The 19,534-nt window shown below is 40.2% G+C and overlaps 1 protein-coding gene across 1 annotated transcript in view; it reads left to right on the plus strand.

Moving 5' to 3' along the window:
- Positions 1-19,534, plus strand: part of AQR (aquarius intron-binding spliceosomal factor) — a 115,508-nt gene continuing 95,974 nt past the window's right edge. Inside the window, exons 1-5 of the mRNA XM_037742364.1 lie at positions 1-278; positions 5,133-5,189; positions 8,807-8,847; positions 16,391-16,426; positions 18,396-18,411. Coding sequence (XP_037598292.1) covers positions 204-278; positions 5,133-5,189; positions 8,807-8,847; positions 16,391-16,426; positions 18,396-18,411 — 225 coding nt within the window. The 5' untranslated portion in view covers positions 1-203. The remainder of the gene's footprint in view (positions 279-5,132; positions 5,190-8,806; positions 8,848-16,390; positions 16,427-18,395; positions 18,412-19,534) is intronic.

A 19,534-nucleotide genomic window follows, 5' to 3' on the forward strand; every position in this document is an offset into this window, starting at 1 on the left:
ACAAGCCATTCCGCTTCCCAGGGAACGCTTGGGCTGTTGTACGGGTTCCGTAGGGGACTCTGAAGGCTGAGGATATCCGGCCCGGAGCGTCTGTGCAACGCGGAGTTAGGCGCCCGGGTAGTTGCTTAGGGGAGGTGGACCAGACTTGCTGCTGCTTGGGACGGTCCTTTCGTTTCCACTGGAGTGGAGGGGAGAGTGCTGCCATGGCAGCCCCTGCGCAGCCCAAGAAGATCGTGGCCCCTACGGTGTCCCAGATCAACGCGGAGTTCGTGACCCAGGTGAGCTGGGGCGAGTGTGGTGTGTGTGAGTGGGTAAGGAGGTCGTGGCCCCGAGGCCTGGTGGTGGGTTTTTTTTTTTTCCGGGACTAGGACCTCCGAGGAGGCATTCGTTTGTTAATTCATTCACACAAGTCTTTTTACTGGGTATTAGCTCTGTGCCAACCACTAATGCCAAGTGCTGGGCATACCCCGGTGAAAGAGGCTGCCTTGGCCAGAACTCCATGGCTCAAGGAGGACAGACATATAAAAAGAAAACTATATGAGGTTGGCTGTATTGGAGTTTGTCTCAGGAGCAGCTGATTCAGAGAGGGGGGAACACCCATTTCATCCTAGACTGGCAAGTAGGCTTCTCAGCAAAGTGATGCTGGACTCCCTTTTCAAGTAGGAATAGTTTTTTTCCTGGTGTGTAGTGTCCTGGGTTTTTGAGCAGTGAAGAGAAACTGACAAGACGCCTCCCAATAGATCCATCTAAGTGGAGAGTGATTCTGCAGTTTGAGAGCGTTCCTTTAGAATCTGTTTACTATGTTGTATTGTGAGCCACAGTTGGCTTTGGATAGGGAAACACAGCCCTGTGGTTGTCAGCAACATTCCTCATTCCTATTTATTTGAGAGTTGTGTAAGAGTGTAAGTAGTTCAACGTAGAAGTTATCATGTCCACCTGCTTCTTTATTCTTTATTCCTTGTCTCAGCAGATTTGCTAAGGCAGAACCCTAGGAGCAATTTTGAATCCTCCCTTTCCTTTAACCCGTACATTTCTACATTCTGAATATCTTTTGAATCTGTCGGTTGTTCTGCATCTTTGTCACCCTAAGCCGCGTTACCATTATTTTTCACCTGGACCAAGGTATCCTAATCTGTCATATTGTCTTTCCTCTTGCTACCCTCTAGCTTATTCATGTTGCTTTCCAAGTGATTTCATACAAGTGCAAATCTCATCATGTCCCTTGCCTTCTTAAAACCTCTTCCTTCCTTTCTTTCCTTCCTTTTTTTCTTTCAAGATAGGGCCTCACTATGTTGCCCAGGCTGGTCTCCCACTGTTGGGCTCGAGTGATCCTTCCATCTCAGCCTCCCTTGTAGCTGGGACTGCAGGCGTGCACTGGGACTACAGGGACTACACTATGGCTGGCTGCCCTTAAAATCTTTAGCTGGACGCGGTGGCCCATGCGTATAATCCCAGCACTTTGGGAGGCCAAGGCATGTGGGTCACATGAGGGCAGGAGTTCGAGACCAGCCTGACCAACATGGAGAAACCTGGTGTCTACTGAAAATACAAAATTAGCCGGGTATGGTGGTGCATGCCTGTAATCCTAGCTACTAGGGAGGCTGAGGCAGGAGAATCACCTGAATCCGGGAGGCAGAGGTTGCAGTGAACTGAGTTCGTGCCATTGCATTCCAGCCTGGGCAACAAGAGCAAAACTTTGTAGCGCGTGCGCACACCACACACACACACACACACACACACACACACACACACGAAGGCCAGGAAGCTAGAATCTCACCACACACACACACACACACACACACACACACACACGAAGGCCAGGAAGCTAGAATCTAAGAATGATATGAAAGGAGGACAGAGCATGTGGGGACCAGATTATTTACGGTTTTGGAATCTGAAGAAGTTTGGATTTTTTGCAATCTGGTGAATAATATTTTAGAAAGATCACTGTAGCTGAAGTGTGGAAAGTGGATGGGAATGAGGGAACAAAAGTTGTAACAGGGTTACCAGTTAGTTCAGGTAAGAGTAGTGCTCTGTACTATTAGAGAATGACGTATACTGAATATGTTCTGAAGCTAGAGGCAATAGAATTTGATGATTGCTTGTGTAGGGATGGAGGAAAGAGACAAACTGAGAATAGTTTGAACAACTGGGTGAATGGTTTGGCCATTACTAAGATTGGGAAGACTAGAAGGAGAGATTGTTCTTTGAATAATATCAAGATTTCTGTTTTGGCCATGTAAAGTGTAAGATACCTAGTAGGTATTCAGTTAGAAACGTCGAGAAGGCAGTTGAATGTGTCAGTCTAGAGCACATGGGTGAGACCTGGGCTTGAATATAAATTTGGGAGTTACTGACCCTAGATGATATTTAACAACATAGGATTGAATGAGATATCCTAGAGCACATTGTTTGTAAACATGGCATTTATTGTATCCTGGGTTAGATTGTGAGAACATGTCTGTTTTATTCCCCATGTACTCCCAGCACCTGGTATTGTACTAGGCACACGTTGTGTGATGAGTATTTGTCAAATGAACACATAAGTTCATTATGAATTAATGAACAAATGTGCCAGATCATTAAGATATAGTGGGAGAAAGGAAGGTTCTCAGCAATCTTGGGCCATGGGTACAAGCATTAATGTCTAATATTTGCCAGAAACTGTTTAGGCACTTCCAGGCTAAGAAGGGTAATCTTTGCCTTCAAGGAGTTCACAGTCTATGGAAGGAGACTTTAAGAGACTTAAAAGAACTCACCATAGTTTAATGTGAGAAATGCCAGATTGGGGTATGAGGGAAGTGCTTTGAGAAAAGAGCATAAAATGATTACTTTGTTGAAGGAAAGAATTTTCTCATTGAGAAAGTATCATTTGAGATGGACTTTGAAATTTAGAGAGGAAAGTGGGCGAATTGCTTTTCTAGGTAGAGGGGACATCTTGGGACTAGGTGTTTTCTTCTCATTTTTTCTTTTTAATTTAATTTCTGAGCATGTGGCATACCTAGCCAGAAAAGGTACTTTTAAAATTATTTATTGTATGAATGAGATCAAGAGGTTAAAATTTAGTTTTAAGAAGATTAGAGATCTAAACTTCGTGATGTCACCTTTTTATTCCATTACATTTTTATTTCCTTTTTGTCTTTTAGCAAGGTTTACTTTAAACAGTTTATATTGTCATAGTTGTAGTAAGTGGGGAATGGAAAGTTTTTATTTTACATGAGACTAGAGAGTTTGAGGGAGGGCGGTATATATATACTGTGAGATACTGATATTTGAGACATTACACGTTAGAGCCCAAGGGAAAGGAGAAGCTCAGAGAAGAGACATGATAGATGCTTCATAAATGTTTGCTAATCTTTTTTTTTTTTTTTTTTTTGAGACAGGGTCTCGCTCTGTCTCCCAGGCTGCAGTGCAGTGATGCAGTCTTGGCTCATTGCAACCTCTACCTCTGGATTCAAGCAATTTTCCTGCCTCAGCCTCCTGCGTAGCTGGGACTATAGGCGCCCGCAACCACACCTGGCTAATTTTTGTGTTTTTAGTAGAGATGGAGTTTCACCATGTTGGCCAGGCTGATCTCCAGTTCTTGACCTCAGGTGATCTGCCTGCCTTGGTCTCCCAAAGTGCTAGGATTACAGGTGTGAGCCACCATGCCCAGCTGGAAGGTGTCATTTAAGTAGGAAGTTACTGTAATGTTTTTAGAGGCTGTTCCTCAGGGCCAGCCTAACTGCTTGGGAGACTTTTTAAGTGTGTTGTCCCTGTTCATCGTTGAGCTATAAAAGCAAAGAAAACAGGTCCCATCTCTTAATTGCTCCAATTAAGTGAGAAGGAAAGATGGATAAGCAATCAAATATTCATAATATAGAAAGGTAAGATTATTAAGAGTTACATATAAAATGAAGAGAAGGAGAAAGCAGTTGCCACCATCAGGTAGTGTTGAGGACAGCTTCACAGAAGTAACATTTCAGATTTTACTTCATTTGTCCATCTATTTATCCATCAGACTTTATGAGTGCACTCCTCTGATATGCCAGCCACTGCAGAGTAGTCACTTTTTTTTTTTTTTTTTTGAGATTTTTCTCTTTTTGCCCAGGCTGGAGTGCAATGGCACGATCGTGGCTCACTGAACCTCTGCCTCCCAGGTTCAAGGGATTCTCCTGCCTCAGCCTCCTGAGTAGCTGGGATTACAGGCATGTGGCACCACACCTGGCTAATTTTGTATTTTTAGTAGAGATGGGGTTTTTCTATGTTGGTCAGTCTCGTCTCAAACACCCAACCTCAGGTGATCCGCCCGCCTCAGCTTCCCAGAGTGCTGGGATTACAGGTGTGAGCCACCTCACCTGCCCTGCCTTTTTACAAATATATTAAGTTGTGCTTGCCAGTTTTCTATTTATTTTATTATTTATTTATTTATTTATTTTTGAGACGGAGTCTCCCTCTGTCTCCCAGGCTGGAGTGCAGTGTCATGATCTTTTTTTAAAGAAATTATAATTGGTTTTTTTAAACGAAACTCTGTGAATAAGACTATGCTATTTCTTTAAATATGTAGAGAAAATACATATATTTGTTTAAATTTCACAATTTACAGGTAAAGCCTAGTCTGCTGAAATATACCAACTCTTATATTCTCTGTAATAACCAGCTGATAGACTACAATTTGTTTTTTCTAGGTTTTGGTATGGGTGTGAACTAATCATTTAGAGACGCATTATTTTAGAAAGTATTCATGAAGATTTTGAATATCATTTGTAATACTTGTTCAAATATTAACTAACTGTAATCACAGGCAGATCATTTATTTTTTCTAGATTAGGGTTTCCTTATCACTTTGCTGAAGATGTTTGGCTTTGTGGTTATTAACTGGGCTGTGTTGTTTCCGTACGGGTGGTTGGAGAGGACTTTTTGTTTGTTTAAATCACAGTGGCATGTTGTGCAAAGCACTACTGGCATTTAGCGGTTTGGGGGTCAAGGATGCCAACTGGCCTGTATAGTCTGTATAGTCCCTTCAGATTTAGTCTGTTCCCCAGTGCCCAGTACTGCCCTGTTAACAAACAGCTTATCACTAAATGATCTGTCTTCTAGCTCTACAATGGCATAAGTCTGTGACTTACTGTTTATACCATTTACTTTTGCAGTTAGCGTGTAAATACTGGGCTCCTCACATCAAGAAGAAATCACCTTTTGATATAAAGGTAAGTATTTTTGTTTGCAACATAATTCTTGAGAAGCTACACTCCTTTTAAAGGGTTATTTCAACGAAAGCTTTTCATAGTTTTTAAAAAATTAAAAACAGCCTAAGAATCTACAAAATATACAATTTTTGCTTATCAAACTTAACAATTACTCATGTTAGGAAATTTGGAAGATATGTAAACTACACATAAGAAAATAATCACTATCCGGAGATAACCTCTCATCATTTTGTTGTATTTTCTTTAAGCTTTTAAAAAACATGTTTATATGTAATTTACTTGTTTTTCTGTTTATAGATTCTTAGGTTTTTAATTTATCATTATTATAAATGATCATATAATAAATATCTTTGTAAATATACAGAAAGTTTTGTACTAGTTTTTTTTTTTTTTTTTTGAGACAGAGTTTTGCTCTTGTTGCCCAGGCTGGAGTTCAGTGGCGTGTTCTTGGCTCACCGCAACCTCAGCCTTCTGGGTTCAAGTGATTCTCCTGCCTTAGCCTCCCAAGTAGCTGGGATTACAGGCATGCGCCACCATGCCCAGCTAATTTTGTATTTTTAGTAGAGACAGGGTTTCTCCATGTTGCCCAGGTTGGTCTCCAATTCCTGACCTCAGGTGATCTGCCCGCCTCAGCCTCCCAAAGTGCTGGGATTATAGGCATAAGCCACCATGCCTGGCTGTATAAATTTCTGACAGTTCATTTAGAATTGAATCTATTGTGTTATCTTTTTTTCAGAGTGGTAAGTGAGAGAAAGGTGTATCATAAAGATGGAAGGAGTGGGAGTTGTATAGTATAATAACTAAAGTCCAGTAATATTCAATAAGGGAACTGAACTTATTCAATTGAGTAAGTCCAATTGAAGCAATGTAGAACAAATAATATGACAAATTCCAAATATGGGGTTAATTCTCACTGGAATAGTTTCTTAAAGAGAGGTCTAAGGCCAGGTGTGGTGGCTCATACCTGTAATCCTAGTGCTTTGGGAGGCCAAGGAGGGAAGAAAATCTGAAGCCAGGAGTTTGAGACTAGACTGGACAGTAGTGAGACCTCGCCTCTACAAAAAGTTTTTTAAAATTGGCTTGGTGTGGTGACTCACACATGTAGTCTCAATTGCCAGGGAGACTGAGGCGGGAGGATGACTGAGCCCAGGAGTTTGAGGCTGCAGTGAGCTATAATCAGGCTACTGCACTCCAGCCTGGGCAACAGAATGAGATCTTGTCTCTTAAAGAGAGTGAAGTCTTTAAATGAAATAGATATTGACATATTGCATGCCATTCAACAGGTAATGAAGACTTTTAAGCTCTGCTATTATAAATTTAATGATGATGCTTTAGACGCTCTTGGTAAAACTGAACTTTTTTACCTCAAATTTTTTACTTTATTTGAGCTTAAATCTTTACAAATATATTTTTGTTTTGCCAGTAATTGTTATTTAATTTGAAATTTGATGAAAGCAGTAACAGAATTTCATCTAGGTTGAACAAGACTTGCTTTCTTCATCACCTCCCTCTCTTTACCACCTACAAATACTTATTTCACAAATATACTTGGAGCAGTTAAAAGATACAGGCCAAGCACCGTGGATCACACCTGTAATCCCAGCACTTTGGGAAGCTGAGGCAGCAGATCATTTGACCCCAGGAGTTCAAGACCAACCTGGGCAACTTGGTGAAACCCCATCTCTACCAAAAATACAAAAAAATTAGCTGGGTTTGGTGTTGTATGCCTGTGATCCCAGCTACTTGGGAGGCTGTGGTGGGAGGATAGTTGAGCCTGGAAGGCAGAAGTGAAGTTGTAGTGATCTGTGATTGCACTGCTGCACTCCAGCCTGGGTGACACAGTAACACCCCATCTCAAAAAAAAAGAAAAAAGACATTATAGTTACCATACAGTAATATTATACCATGTTAAAGCACTTCATAATTTTATGGTAGGATTTTTTTAAAAACTTAATGCTAGCACTACTACAACTGCCTTTTTTTTTTTTTTTTTTTTGGAGACGGAGTCTGTCTCTTGCCAGGCTAGAGTGCAGTGGCCTGATCTCGACTCACTGCAACCTCTGCCTCCTGGATTCTCCTGCGCAGCCTCCCGAGTAGCTGGTACTACAGGCACGTGCCAGCAAACCCAACTAATTTTTGTGTGTTTAGTAGAGATGGAGTTTCACCATGTTGGCCAGAATGATCTCGATCTCTTTACCTCGTGATCCACCCACCTCAGCCTCCCAAAGTGCTGGGATTATAGGGATTACAGGCGTGAGAGCCACCACACCCAGCCCTTTTTTTTTTTTTTTTTTTTGCGATAGAGTCTTGCTCTGTCGCCAGGCGCCAGGCTGGAGTGCAGTGGCACAATCTTGGCCCACTGCAACCTCCGCCTCCCCAGTTCAAGCAGTTCTCCTGCCTCAGCACCGCGAGTAGCTGGGACTACAGGCACGCCACCACGACCAGCTAATTTTTGTATTTTTTTAGTAGAGACGGGGTTTCACCATGTTGGCCAGGATGGTCTCAATCTCTTGACCTCGTGATCCACCTGCCTCGGCTTCCCAAAGTGCTGGGATTACAGACGTGAGCCACCGCGCCTGGCCCTTTTTTTGTGTGTGCTAGAGTTTCGTTCTTGTTGCCCGGGCTAGAGTGCAATGGCGCAACCTCAGCTCACCGCGACCTCTGCCTTTTGGGTTCAAGCGATTCTGCCTCAGCCTCCCAAGTAGCTGTGATTACAGCCATGTGCCACCACACCTAGCTAATTTTTTGTATTTTTAGTAGAGACTGGGTTTCTCTATTTTGATCAGGCCGGTTGCAAACTCCCGACCTCAGTTGATCCGCCCACCTCAGCCTCCCAAAGTGCGGGATTATAGGCTTGAGCCACTACGCCCGGTCTACTACTGCTATTGATAACTGTTACCGAAGGCTCACCATGTGCCAGTATTTGTACTAATTGTTTATATACCCTGTTGTATTTTATTTGCAGTAACCCTGTATGATAGTTTGTATTATTAGATCCGTTTTGTGGGTAAGGAAACTGAGCTTTAGCGAGGTGAGGCACTTGCGCAAGAATTCCAGCCACCAGTAGTGAAGGCAGATGTTTTGAACCAGGCTTCCAATTGCAGAGTCTGAATTCTTAAGTAGTATACTATTTTATCCACCCTCACTCAAATGAATGGAAATTCTGAGGCTTTATCATATTCATTTGTATAATAGGATATAACAATTAGAATTTGTTTCTATTCTGTCTTTATACTTTTAACCTATTTTCTCTCTGGCTTTTGAAGGCACACAGTTATCAGACTCTTAAATGGAGTCTGATAACATTTATACACTTTAAGTTTTAAAAAAATCCTGATCTTGTGAATTTTTATTTTCCCTAAAAATGTTTATAAGCACATCATTTTAATGAATCTAGGGCTCTGTTTTATTATTTATTTTTTCTAGTTTGCTTTCTGTTAATTTCACATTTTGAGAAATATAATGGGATTGTTTTAAAAATGTCCTGTTATTTCAGTAGCATTAATATTTGATAGCTTTCCTAAACCAGCTTATATTATCTTACTCATTGAAAACTGTCAATTTGGGGTTAAAAAAAGTTGTTGAGATATTAAACATGTTTATATTTTTGATAACAGGTTATTGAAGAGATATATGAAAAAGAGATTGTCAAATCAAGGTAGGAATGAGTTTAAATTTTATACAATGTGATTGGGATGGACCAAGTTGGATCTTGGCTGAACTTCTAAATGTGATCATAACTTGGAACTTTTTTTCTGTTTCAAATTGGTCATCAGGGAAATGGTGATTAGAAAAACTTTAGGTCTTGAAGAGTCATAAATTGTTTTTTGCCTTCTAACTTTTGGCTCAGATTAGAGGTATCAAATGCCATAGGGTTTGTTAGGATTTAGATGGAATTTGAGAAAAAATAAACAGGAAGATTTAATTTTAGTCCAACTAGTACTAATTTTCTTATTTCTGATTCACCTTTTAAAAATATTCTTAAAAGTTATGAAAGTAAGACACTATTAAATTTACAATAATATAGTATACATATGTAATGTATAAAATGTATAATAAACAGAGAAATGATAAGAATTATTTTTGAGCAATATGCTGTAAGGGGTAAGTTTCAATAAATCATCTTTTCTGTCCTTTAATCCCTGGTTCATTTATCTGTGTATACATCTGTTCTATTTCCTACCCCCTCACATGGTTTTTCAAACATAAAAGGGTTTGTACTCTGCATGCCATTTTTCATCATGCTTCTTTTAAAAAATTTAACAATTTGTCTTGGGCACCTTTTCATATATGCACCTGCAGACATGTATGCCCAGTGAGTATTTTAAAAGGATATTGGACTAAATGGGATTTTGTTTTTTTATTTGAAAAACAGTAGGAAGTGAGAAGAGTTGTAAGAACAGAGCTATTTGAAAAAGATAATTTGGATTTTTTTTTTTTTTTTTTTTTTTGAAGAGATGGGGTTTTATTTTTTTGTGCAGGCTGGTCTCAAACTCCTGACCTCAAGTGATCCACCCACCTCAGCCTCCCAAAGTGCTGGGATTACAGGCATTAGCCACTGCACCCAGCAGGAATTTGGATTTGGAGGCAACAAGAGGCAGGGAAATAGGTGAGCATTGTAGTAGTCAGTTTCAGGATGTGATGATTTGTGTGGAAGATTGGGAGAGGAATTGTCCATTTGAGAAAGATAGAAGTAGAGAGATTTGATGTTTGGATATGGCAGATGTAGGCAAAGGAGGGATCAAAGGTGACCCTAAAATTTTTTCTTAAGTTGCTGAGTGATTGATGATGCTATGACTGACTTTTGCCATGTTGTTGAGGGTAGGATTGGATATAGATCATTATTTCACTTTTGGATGTCTTGCATTCTAGCTACATAAGGGCCACGAACATCGAAATGTGAAAGAAGCAGTTGGGTATCCAGGTGTATAGCTCAAAAGAGATTGGGTTGGCTGGGCATGGTGGCTCACGCCTGTAGTCCCAGCACCTTGGGAGGCTGAGGTGGGTGGATTGCTTGAGCCCCGTAAGTTCTTCATGATTAGCCTGAGCAACATGGCAAAACCATGTGTCTAGAAAAAACACAAAAAATTAGATGGGCATGGTGGTGTATGTCTGTAGTCCCAGCTACTCAAGAGGATGAGGTGGGAGGATCACCTGAGCCCAGGAGGTTAAGGGTGCAGTGAGCCATGATCATGCCACTGCACTCCAGCCTGGGTGACAGAGTGAGACCCTGTCTCAAAAAAAAACCAAACAACAAAAAGAGACTGGGTTGAGCCTCCTTTTTATTAGCCACCATTTCGATGCTAGCAGTACAACAGAAAAGAGGGTAGATAGAATCCCTGTTTTCCTGGAGCTTACATTCTAGTGGGTCAGACAGACAGATATACATTTATCTGTAATGTCAGGAGTTAGTAAGTGCTATGGATTAAAGTGTGGTTAGAGGATAGTGACAAGGGCTGGTATTTTAGACTAATTAGGCAAATCCTCTCTGAAGGTAAGACATTTGAGCAGATTTGTAACATACTGCTTGTTGGTCTGAAGGTGGGTGTGAATGAAATTTCCTGAGAAAACTAAAGACGAGTAGATGGATTAATTCTAATATGATTTTTCCCCCTCTGTATTAAGGTTATACTAAATTGAAAATGATTTTGAATCTTTAGAACAGGCTTTCCCTCTTGTGGAAAGTAATTGTTTATTTTTTCATTTAAACCCTTGCTATTAATATTTCTTCTTCAGAGGTGATTTTTTTTTATAACAGCCACAAGCTGCTAATGATTTTTAAGCCATATAGACTTGCTACTTCTGGTGTACATATATGTGACAGGGTTGCTCTCTTTCACCCAGGTTTGAGTGCAGTGGTGTGGTCTCAGCTCATTGCAACCTCTGCCTCCTGGGCTCAAGCAATCCCCCAACCTTAGCCTCAAGACTAGCTGGGACCACAAGTGCATACCACCATGCTCTGCTAATTCTCTTTGTATTTTTGGTAGAAACAGGGTTTCGCCATGTTACCAGGGTGATCTCACTCCTGAGCTCAAGCAGTCTGCCCGCCTTGACCTCCCAAAGTGCTGAGATTATAGGCATTAGCCACCACGTCCAGCCCTTGTTATTTTTAGTTTCAAAAGAAGTAGCTATCTTTGGCATGGCCAAGATTTATCATGGCACTTTTACCAGTCATTTTCTTATCTTGGACACAATTTTTATGTCTAAATATACTTCTGTAACATGTAAACTATAGTATGTATTTTAAAATTTAACATGGTGAAATCCTGTCTCTACTAAAAATACAAAAATCATTGGGGTGTGGTGGCATGCACCTGTAATCTCAGCTACTCTGGAGGGTGAGGCAGGAGAATCTTCTTGAACTGGGGAGGCAGAGGTTGCAGTGAGCTGAGATTGCGCCACTGCACTCCAGCCTGGGCGACAGAGCAAGACTCCGTCTCAGAAAAAATTTTTTTTTGATGACCAGTTTTTTAGGCTAGTTCCTGAGGACATTATTTTTCTGAGCTACATGCTCAAGGCATTTTCACTGTTGGGGAAATGGCTTGATGTAACAGTCGTGTTACTCTATGGTACGTTACACAATTGATTCATTTTTGCTCTTCTTGCTGTTATCAGATTTGGCAGGTTTATCTTAATCCAAGTTTGATTTCAAAATATTTTAAAAATAATAGTTAAGTGCTTACTGTGTGCCACGTTCTGCTCTAAGCACCTTGAATTCTGCTATAAACACCTAGCTCATTTATTCCCACAACAACCCTGTAACACTATTATTATCCTCATTTTATGGATGAGGAAACTGAAGTAGAAAGGTTAAGTATTTAGAGGCACACCAGGTATTGAATCCTGGTTCCCTGGTTCTTTTTGAATATTCTGCTCTGTTCTTTTTTTTTTTTTTTTTTTTTTTTTAAGACGGTTTTGAAACGAGTTTTGCTCCAAGGTGAGCAGTGGCATGATCTTGGCTCACTGCAATCTCTGCCTCCTGGGTAGCTGGGATAACAGGCATGTGTCACCATGCCCAGCTAATTTTTAAAATTTTTAGTAGAGATGGAGTTTCACCATGTTGGCCAGGCTGGTCTCGAACTCCTGACCTCAGGTGATCCACCCACCTTGGCCTTCCACTATGGTGCGATTATAGACGTGAGCCACTGCGCCTGTCCTTGAGTACTCTGTTCTTAAATAAGAATCCTTTGCCTTTTAGAAACCTCTTAACTAGATATGATGTTTAATCCTGTTATGAATCCAGCGAAGTGGTTTTTATGCTTTCAAAAAGGGTGATTTACAGAGTAATTTACTTTTGCCAAAGTGTTTATTTTTATTTGAAATGTATGGACTCTTTTATTATGAAATATAACACAGAAAAGAGCATAAAACAAATGTATAGCCTTACGAATTATAGCAATTCATAACCATCACCTAGGCTGAAAAACTCAATGAACATTGTCAGTGTTCCAGTAGCTGTCTGCTTGTTCCTTTTCTTTTAACATTATAATATGTAAGTATGCAAACAAGAACACTATAATTTTGCTTCTTTTTGAAGTTTAAATAAATAAATAGAATCACACATTATATACTTGGTTGTGGCTAGCTTCCTTTTTTTTTTTTTAATGAAGGGGAATTTCACTCTTGTTGCGCAGGGTTGAGTGCAATGGCATGACCTCAGCTCACTGCAACCTCTGCTTCCCAGCTTCAAGCAATTCTCCTGCCTCAGAGTAGCTGGGATTACAGGTGCCTACCACCACACCTGGCTAATTTTTGTATTTTTAGTACAGACAGGGTTTCTCTATGTTGGCCAGGCTGGTCTCAAACTCCTGACCTCAGGTGATCTGCCCACCTCAGCCTCCCAAAGCCCAAATTGGCTGAGATTACAGGTGTGAGCTACCGCGCCCAGCCATGACTAGCTTTTGTTCACTGTTCTTATTTATTGTTTTAATCATCTACTTAAAAGATCTGGAAGGAAGTAGCTCAGAAGTTCATAATGTCAAGGCCATTGTCAGTCTTATCAAAAGATTTTATTGACTTTTTCTGAGTGGTTGCACTGGGGCTGCTGCCACAGCTCCAGACCTCGTTTCACTCAGTCATATCCTAAAAGAGGAAGTTGTTGGGTCAGGGAGGGAGGATATAATAGAAAAGAACTCTCAATTGCGTGACACCTTCTCTTTTTCCTATCAGATTTAATGATACAGTAACAGACCCAGTTTTTTGTACATAGATTATTCAACTTTGTAAGGATTTAATGAAATGCACATTAAGTCCTTAGCACAGTGTCAGGCACAATGCATGCTCTCAATAAATATTGGTTACTTAAAAACCTGTCCAAAAATCATTCAAATTATTTGTATTTGTGATTATTGTTTGTAACTTTTCATAATTATCTTTTTTTTGTTTTTGAGATGGAGTCTCACTCTGTCACCTGGGCTGGAGTGCGGTGGCGCAATCTCAGTCCACTGCAGCCTCTGCCTCCTGGGTTTAAGCTATTCTCCTGCCTCAGCCTCCTGAGTAGCTGGGACTACAGGTGCATACCACCATGCCCGGCTAATTTTTTGTTTAGTGGAGACAGGGTTTCACTGTGTTGCCCAGACTTGTCTCGAGCTCCTGAGCTCAGGCAGTCTGCTCGCCTCGGCCTCCCAAAGTGCTAGGATTACAGGCGTGGGCCACCGTGCCTGGCCTTCCATACTTTAAAATTCTTCTGATGTGTTATCTAGTTCATAGACCTGTTTTTATATCTTTTTTCTTTTATGTTTTTTTTTAGATGGATTCTCAGTCACGCCCAGGCTGGAGTGCAGTGGCATGATCTCGGCTCACTACAGCCTCCTCTTCCCAGGTTCAAGCGATTCTCCTGCCTCAGCCTCCCGAGTAGCTGGGATTACAGGCATGCGCTGCCACACCTGGCAAATTTTGAATTTTTGGTTGAGATGGAGTTTCTCCATGTTGATCAGGCTGCTTGCTCTCGCATTCCCGACCTCAGGTGACCTGCCGCCTCGGCTTCCTAAAATGCTGGGATTATAGGTGTGAGCCACCACGCCTGGCCCTTATAAGTACACCTTCAGTTAAGGTGTTCACTGTATCTGTCTCAGAGAGTTTATTGGTAAAAATAAAAAACTAAATTTAATGAATACCACTGAGATTGCTAGAAGAATAATTGAATGTTTTTCAGACTACTTTTGTTTTATCTTGTCATATCAAGACTTACTTTTCAAGGCCAGGCATGGTGGCTCATGCCTGTTGTCCTGGCAGTTTGAGAGGCCCAGGTGGGAGGATTACCTGAGCCCAGGAGTTTGAAACCAGCCTGGGCAACATAGTGAGACCTCATCTCTACTAAAAATCATTAGCTGCGTATGGTAACACGTGCCTGTAGTCCCAGCTAGCTACCTGAGAGGCTGAGGTGGGAGGATTGCTTGAGCCTGGGAGGTCGAGACTATAGTGAGCTGTGTTCGTGCCACTGCACTGTAGCCTGGGCAACAAAGCAAACCTACCTCAGAAAAAAAAAAAGAACACTTATTTTTCACTTGTTATCTTAAAGGAAAGTTGGCTGCTCTACCATTTTTATAAAGGAGGAAACTGAATCACAGAATGTTTAAAAGAGGCCAGTTGTGGTAGCTCTTGCCTGTAATCCTAGCACTTTGGGAGGCTAAGGTTAGTGGATCATCTGAGCTCAGGAGTTCGAGACCATCCTGGACAACATGGGGAAACCCCTGTCTCTACTAAAAATACAAAAATTTGCTGGGCTCAATGGCTCACACCTGTAATCCCAGCACTTTGGGAGGCTGAGGCAGGCAGATCACAAGGTCAGGAGTTTGAGACCAGCCTGGCCAACATGGTGAAACTTTGTCTCTACTACAAATACAAAAATTAGCTGGGCATGGTGGTGGGCTGCTTGGGAGGCTGCTCCCAGCTGCTCGGAAGGTGAGGCAGGAGAATTACTTGAAGCCAGGAGGCAGTGGTTGCAGTGAGCCAAGACCGCGCCATTGTACTTCAGACTGGGTGACAGAGTGAGACTCTGTCTCCAAAAAAAACAAAAACAAAAACCCAAAAAACAAAAAAATTTGCAAGGCATGGTGGCATGTGACTGTAATCTCAGCTACTTGGGAATCTGTGGCACAAAAATCACTTGAGCCTGGGAGGCGGAGGTTGCAGTGTCGAGATCGCGCCACTGCACTCCAGCGTGGGCGACAGAGCAAGACTGTCTCAGTAAAAAAGAAAAAAAAAAATGTTTAAAAGGCATTGTCAGAGTAACACTGAGTCATGACTAGAATACGGGTATTCTATCTCATGAGCCAGAGTCTTCTCTTTTATTGTGAGGTCCTGTTTGTGACTGAAGACATTAAATGTAGAGTTTTGTATATAGTGGACAGCGAGTGAATTCTCTTGTCTAACATGCAGTTAATTCAAGTGAAATGTCTGCAGTTGGAGATGGAGAGTGTGTCACCCAAGATGACATATCCAGTCAGCATCTTGGCTAACTGTAGAAGCCAGTACTTTGGCAGTATTCTGTCTTTGTGCTTTTGCATGGTAAAAACTTTCATTTCATTCTTACTAAAGTTATGTGACATTGCATGCTCAGTGAAACTATTTAAGAGGTCAGAAATCAGTGGAATAGGATTTTGACAGGATACTGGTTTCCTGGGGCATTATAAATTCATAATACATATACATTTAATTTTCAAAGCTGGAAACTATTATCTAGTGGCAGTGTTCTGATCTGTTTTATTTCTAATATTGTAAAATGATAAAAAATGATAAAACCAAATTAGTGGCCATTTTTACCTGCTTGGGACAACATGACTATATTTTGGACAAACATGACTATATCATTGTTTATTCATATAAAACAAAGCAATTCTATTACAATAAAGACAGTATATTAAAGACAAATATCTTATATTTCTTCCACAATATTTTAGTATTTTAGGCTCACTGTCAACACTTAGAAGCAAGTGAAACATCTGATTTTCACATTTGCAATATAAATATGTGTCCTGTGTGCTTTTAGGAAGGCATGACTCTAGCAAAATGTTTTTATTTGAGTATTAAATGAAAACATGTTGGTCAGTAATTAAGAAGTTGAACTGACATTGGAAGTTGTGATCTGCTATTACGAATTTTGATAAGTGGGTTAATATGAAAACAAAACATCCTCAAATGCATTTGTGTTAAAAACTGAAATGTTTATATTCTCTAAACATTTTATTTGTATGTTTCAGGTTTGCTATTAGAAAGATAATGCTGTTGGAATTTAGGTAAGTTATAAGGCATTGCATTGATGAAAAAGATGACCATGTGACAAGCTTTAGCTACATTTTCTGTATATTTCTGTGAGTGACTAAGAAAATCTAAATTTGTGAAGATTTATATTTCTGTGATTGGCTTGTTTTGAAATATGTGTATCATGGCCTTTATTTTCAAAGATAATGGCCCATTGTCAGAATAACTTGTATTTTTGTTTCTTACTTGTTAAGCTAGCATGTGCTGAATAATTTCTGAACTCAAACTTGGTTTCTCTAGTGATCTGTGGAAGTAAATTAGAGTGTGTTCTACAGCCATTTTTTTCCCCTGCCAGGCGAAAATGTTATCAAGGCAGCATTGCTTCAATCTAGCTCCTAGTACTATAAATATTTCAGACAAAAGATAATGTATGCCGGGCGCGGTGGCTCAAGCCTGTAATCCCAGCACTTTGGGAGGCCGAGGCGGGTGGATCACGAGGTCAAGAGATCGAGACCATCCTGGTCAACATGGTGAAACCCCGTCTCTACTAAAAATACAAAAAATTAGCTGGGCATGGTGGTACGTGCCTGTAATCCCAGCTACTCAGGAGGCTGAGGCAGGAGAATTGCCTGAACCCAGGAGGTGGAGGTTGTGGTGAGCCGAGATCGCGCCATTGCACTCCAACCTGGGTAACATGAGTGAAACTCCGTCTCAAAAAAAAAAAAAAAGATAATGTATGATTTTCAGATTGCAAAGATACATTAGATTATGTTACAACCAAATCCAGCCAGTATGCTGAAAATAAAAGCCAGCATTGATGCTGATGATAGTTACATTTACCATTTATACAAGAACACCTGTCTTGTACTCACCGCAGTGTTATGTATTTTATATATAGAGTATTCAGAACAATCCTGTGAAGTAAGTACTATCCTTTGCATTTACTTGAAACAGAAGCTGAGATCAGAGAGGTTGAATAATTTGCTCAAGATAATGAAGTTAAGTAATTGGCAGAACTGGGATAACAATGTTTGATGCCAAAGCTCATGGTTTTCCATTTCTCTACATCAGAGGTCAGGGCCTCTGTGTTAATAATTTTACTCCTACATACACAGATTTGATCCTCACAAAAAAATGACATGAAGTAGATGGTCTTATTGTTTTCATAGAGGGAAATTGAAATTTATTATGAATTGTAAGTTGAGTGCCTCCTGTATCCTCAGAACTGCATTTTCTTATTAAATCATCTTATTTAATCCTCCTAACAACACTAGTAAGATCTTCCTCATTTTATAGGCGAGAAAACTGAAACTAGAAACTTGACCCATCTGTCCCTGAAATAATATGCTTTTTCCACCATATTGTGCCTCCTGTCAAGAAGACAGAGTAAAATCAAGAGGCTACAAATATGCAAGTAGGATTAACCAGAATTCTAGAGTCCAGAAGCCAAGAGAATTGCAAGAGATGAGGGAGAAAGCAACAAAACAGATTGAAAGCATCAAAGAGAGTGAAAAAATTTTAATAACTGAAAAAGTCGGTTGTTACCTTTCAGGAACTTTTGTTTTATTTAATTTTATGTGACAATGCCATTTACCCTGGGCCAACTTCCAAACATAACCCATCAAAAGTTTGTTGTAGAGAGTAATTGATGGTCTCTTGCTAGAGTGGAAAATAAGATGGCATGGAGAAGGTACCTGGATAGGGGAAAGTGAACTGAGAAAGAAAGGGTTTCTGTGGATGAAAATCATGAGAGGAAGCCATCATTAGAGGAAGGCATTAGAGAAAATCATGAGAGGAAGGCATTCTTCAATATTGTATAGAATTTGCTGCAGTTGCTGAAGTAGGATCAGGAAGTTATTGAACAAATCTTTAAATTTGAAGAAAAGAGATGTAGTTTGGAGTCAGAACCATACCTGTGTAATCAGACAAATCATTGACTCTCATTGCCTTAGTTTTCTCATCTAAGAGATTTAAAGATAGATGGGTTTGGAATTTGCTGTGTAGTCAGATAACACCCAAGGTAAGATTTTACTCTTAAAAACTGTGGTAGAAACAGTTATAAAGATGCCCTGGAAGCATATGTATTCCAACTATGCTGCAAGAAAATCTCTATAAATAAAACCTTGGTAAAGGTGAGTTTACATTCCCAAATTACAGAGCACATTAGGGTAGTATTCTATAAGCAAGAGTGAACAACAGAGAACTAAGATCCCCCCTGTCCCCACCACCAAGAACTTGAGATAATTAAATAATTGATACACACTATCAAGTCATTATGTTTAAAATTATTATTGGCATAAGAGAAGAAATATAGTATGTGAGAAAGAAATAAGACACTAAAAAATGGATAGACTTGGGGGAGGGAAAGGGAGATAAAAATCAATGAAATTTAACAAATCGATTAGCAAAATAACATGTTAGATGCAGCTAAAGAAGGAATTAGTGAACTCAAAAATCTGAGGGAATTAACTAGAACATAGCAAAGAGAAGTAAAAAATGAAAAAGATGAAAGGAAAATAAGATATGTGGAGGCTAAAGTGGGAAAGCCTAATAGGAGTTTCAGAAGATTTTTTTTTTAAGTTTTGGAGATGGGGTCTTGCTCTGTTGCCCAGGTTGGAGTGCAGTGGCACAGTCATGGCTTACTGCATTCTCAACCCCCTAGGCTCAAGTGATCCTCCTACCTCAGCCTCCTGAGTAGTTGGGACCACAGGTGTGCACCATCATACCTGGCTAGTTTATTTTAAATTTTTTGTAGAGATGAGGTCTCACTATGTTGCCCAGGCTGGTCTCAGACTCCTGGGCTGAAGCAGTCCACCAACTTTAGCCTCCCAAAGTGTTAGGATTACAGGCTTGAGCCACCACACCTGGCATCATTTTGTTTTAGAACTGATATTTGTCAGGTATTTTTGGCTTTTACTTTAAAAAGAGCCTTAGGTAAGGGAACATCCAGTGGTTTGGTGGTGATAATTATGTATGTTGGCAACCTTTGATATCTTTTTACTTGAAAGTGTAAGACTGTCATTCCCCAAAGCCATATTTTCTATATATAAATTTGTAACTGGTAGCAGTGACTGAGATTACAGGTAAATTTTTGAAGGATTCCAAGTTTGTTTTTTTTTTTTTTTTTTTTTTTTTTTTTTTTT

Source organism: Cebus imitator, unplaced genomic scaffold (genome assembly GCF_001604975.1).
Source record: "Cebus imitator isolate Cc_AM_T3 unplaced genomic scaffold, Cebus_imitator-1.0 Scaffold119, whole genome shotgun sequence".
NCBI classification, from domain to species: domain Eukaryota; kingdom Metazoa; phylum Chordata; class Mammalia; order Primates; family Cebidae; genus Cebus; species Cebus imitator.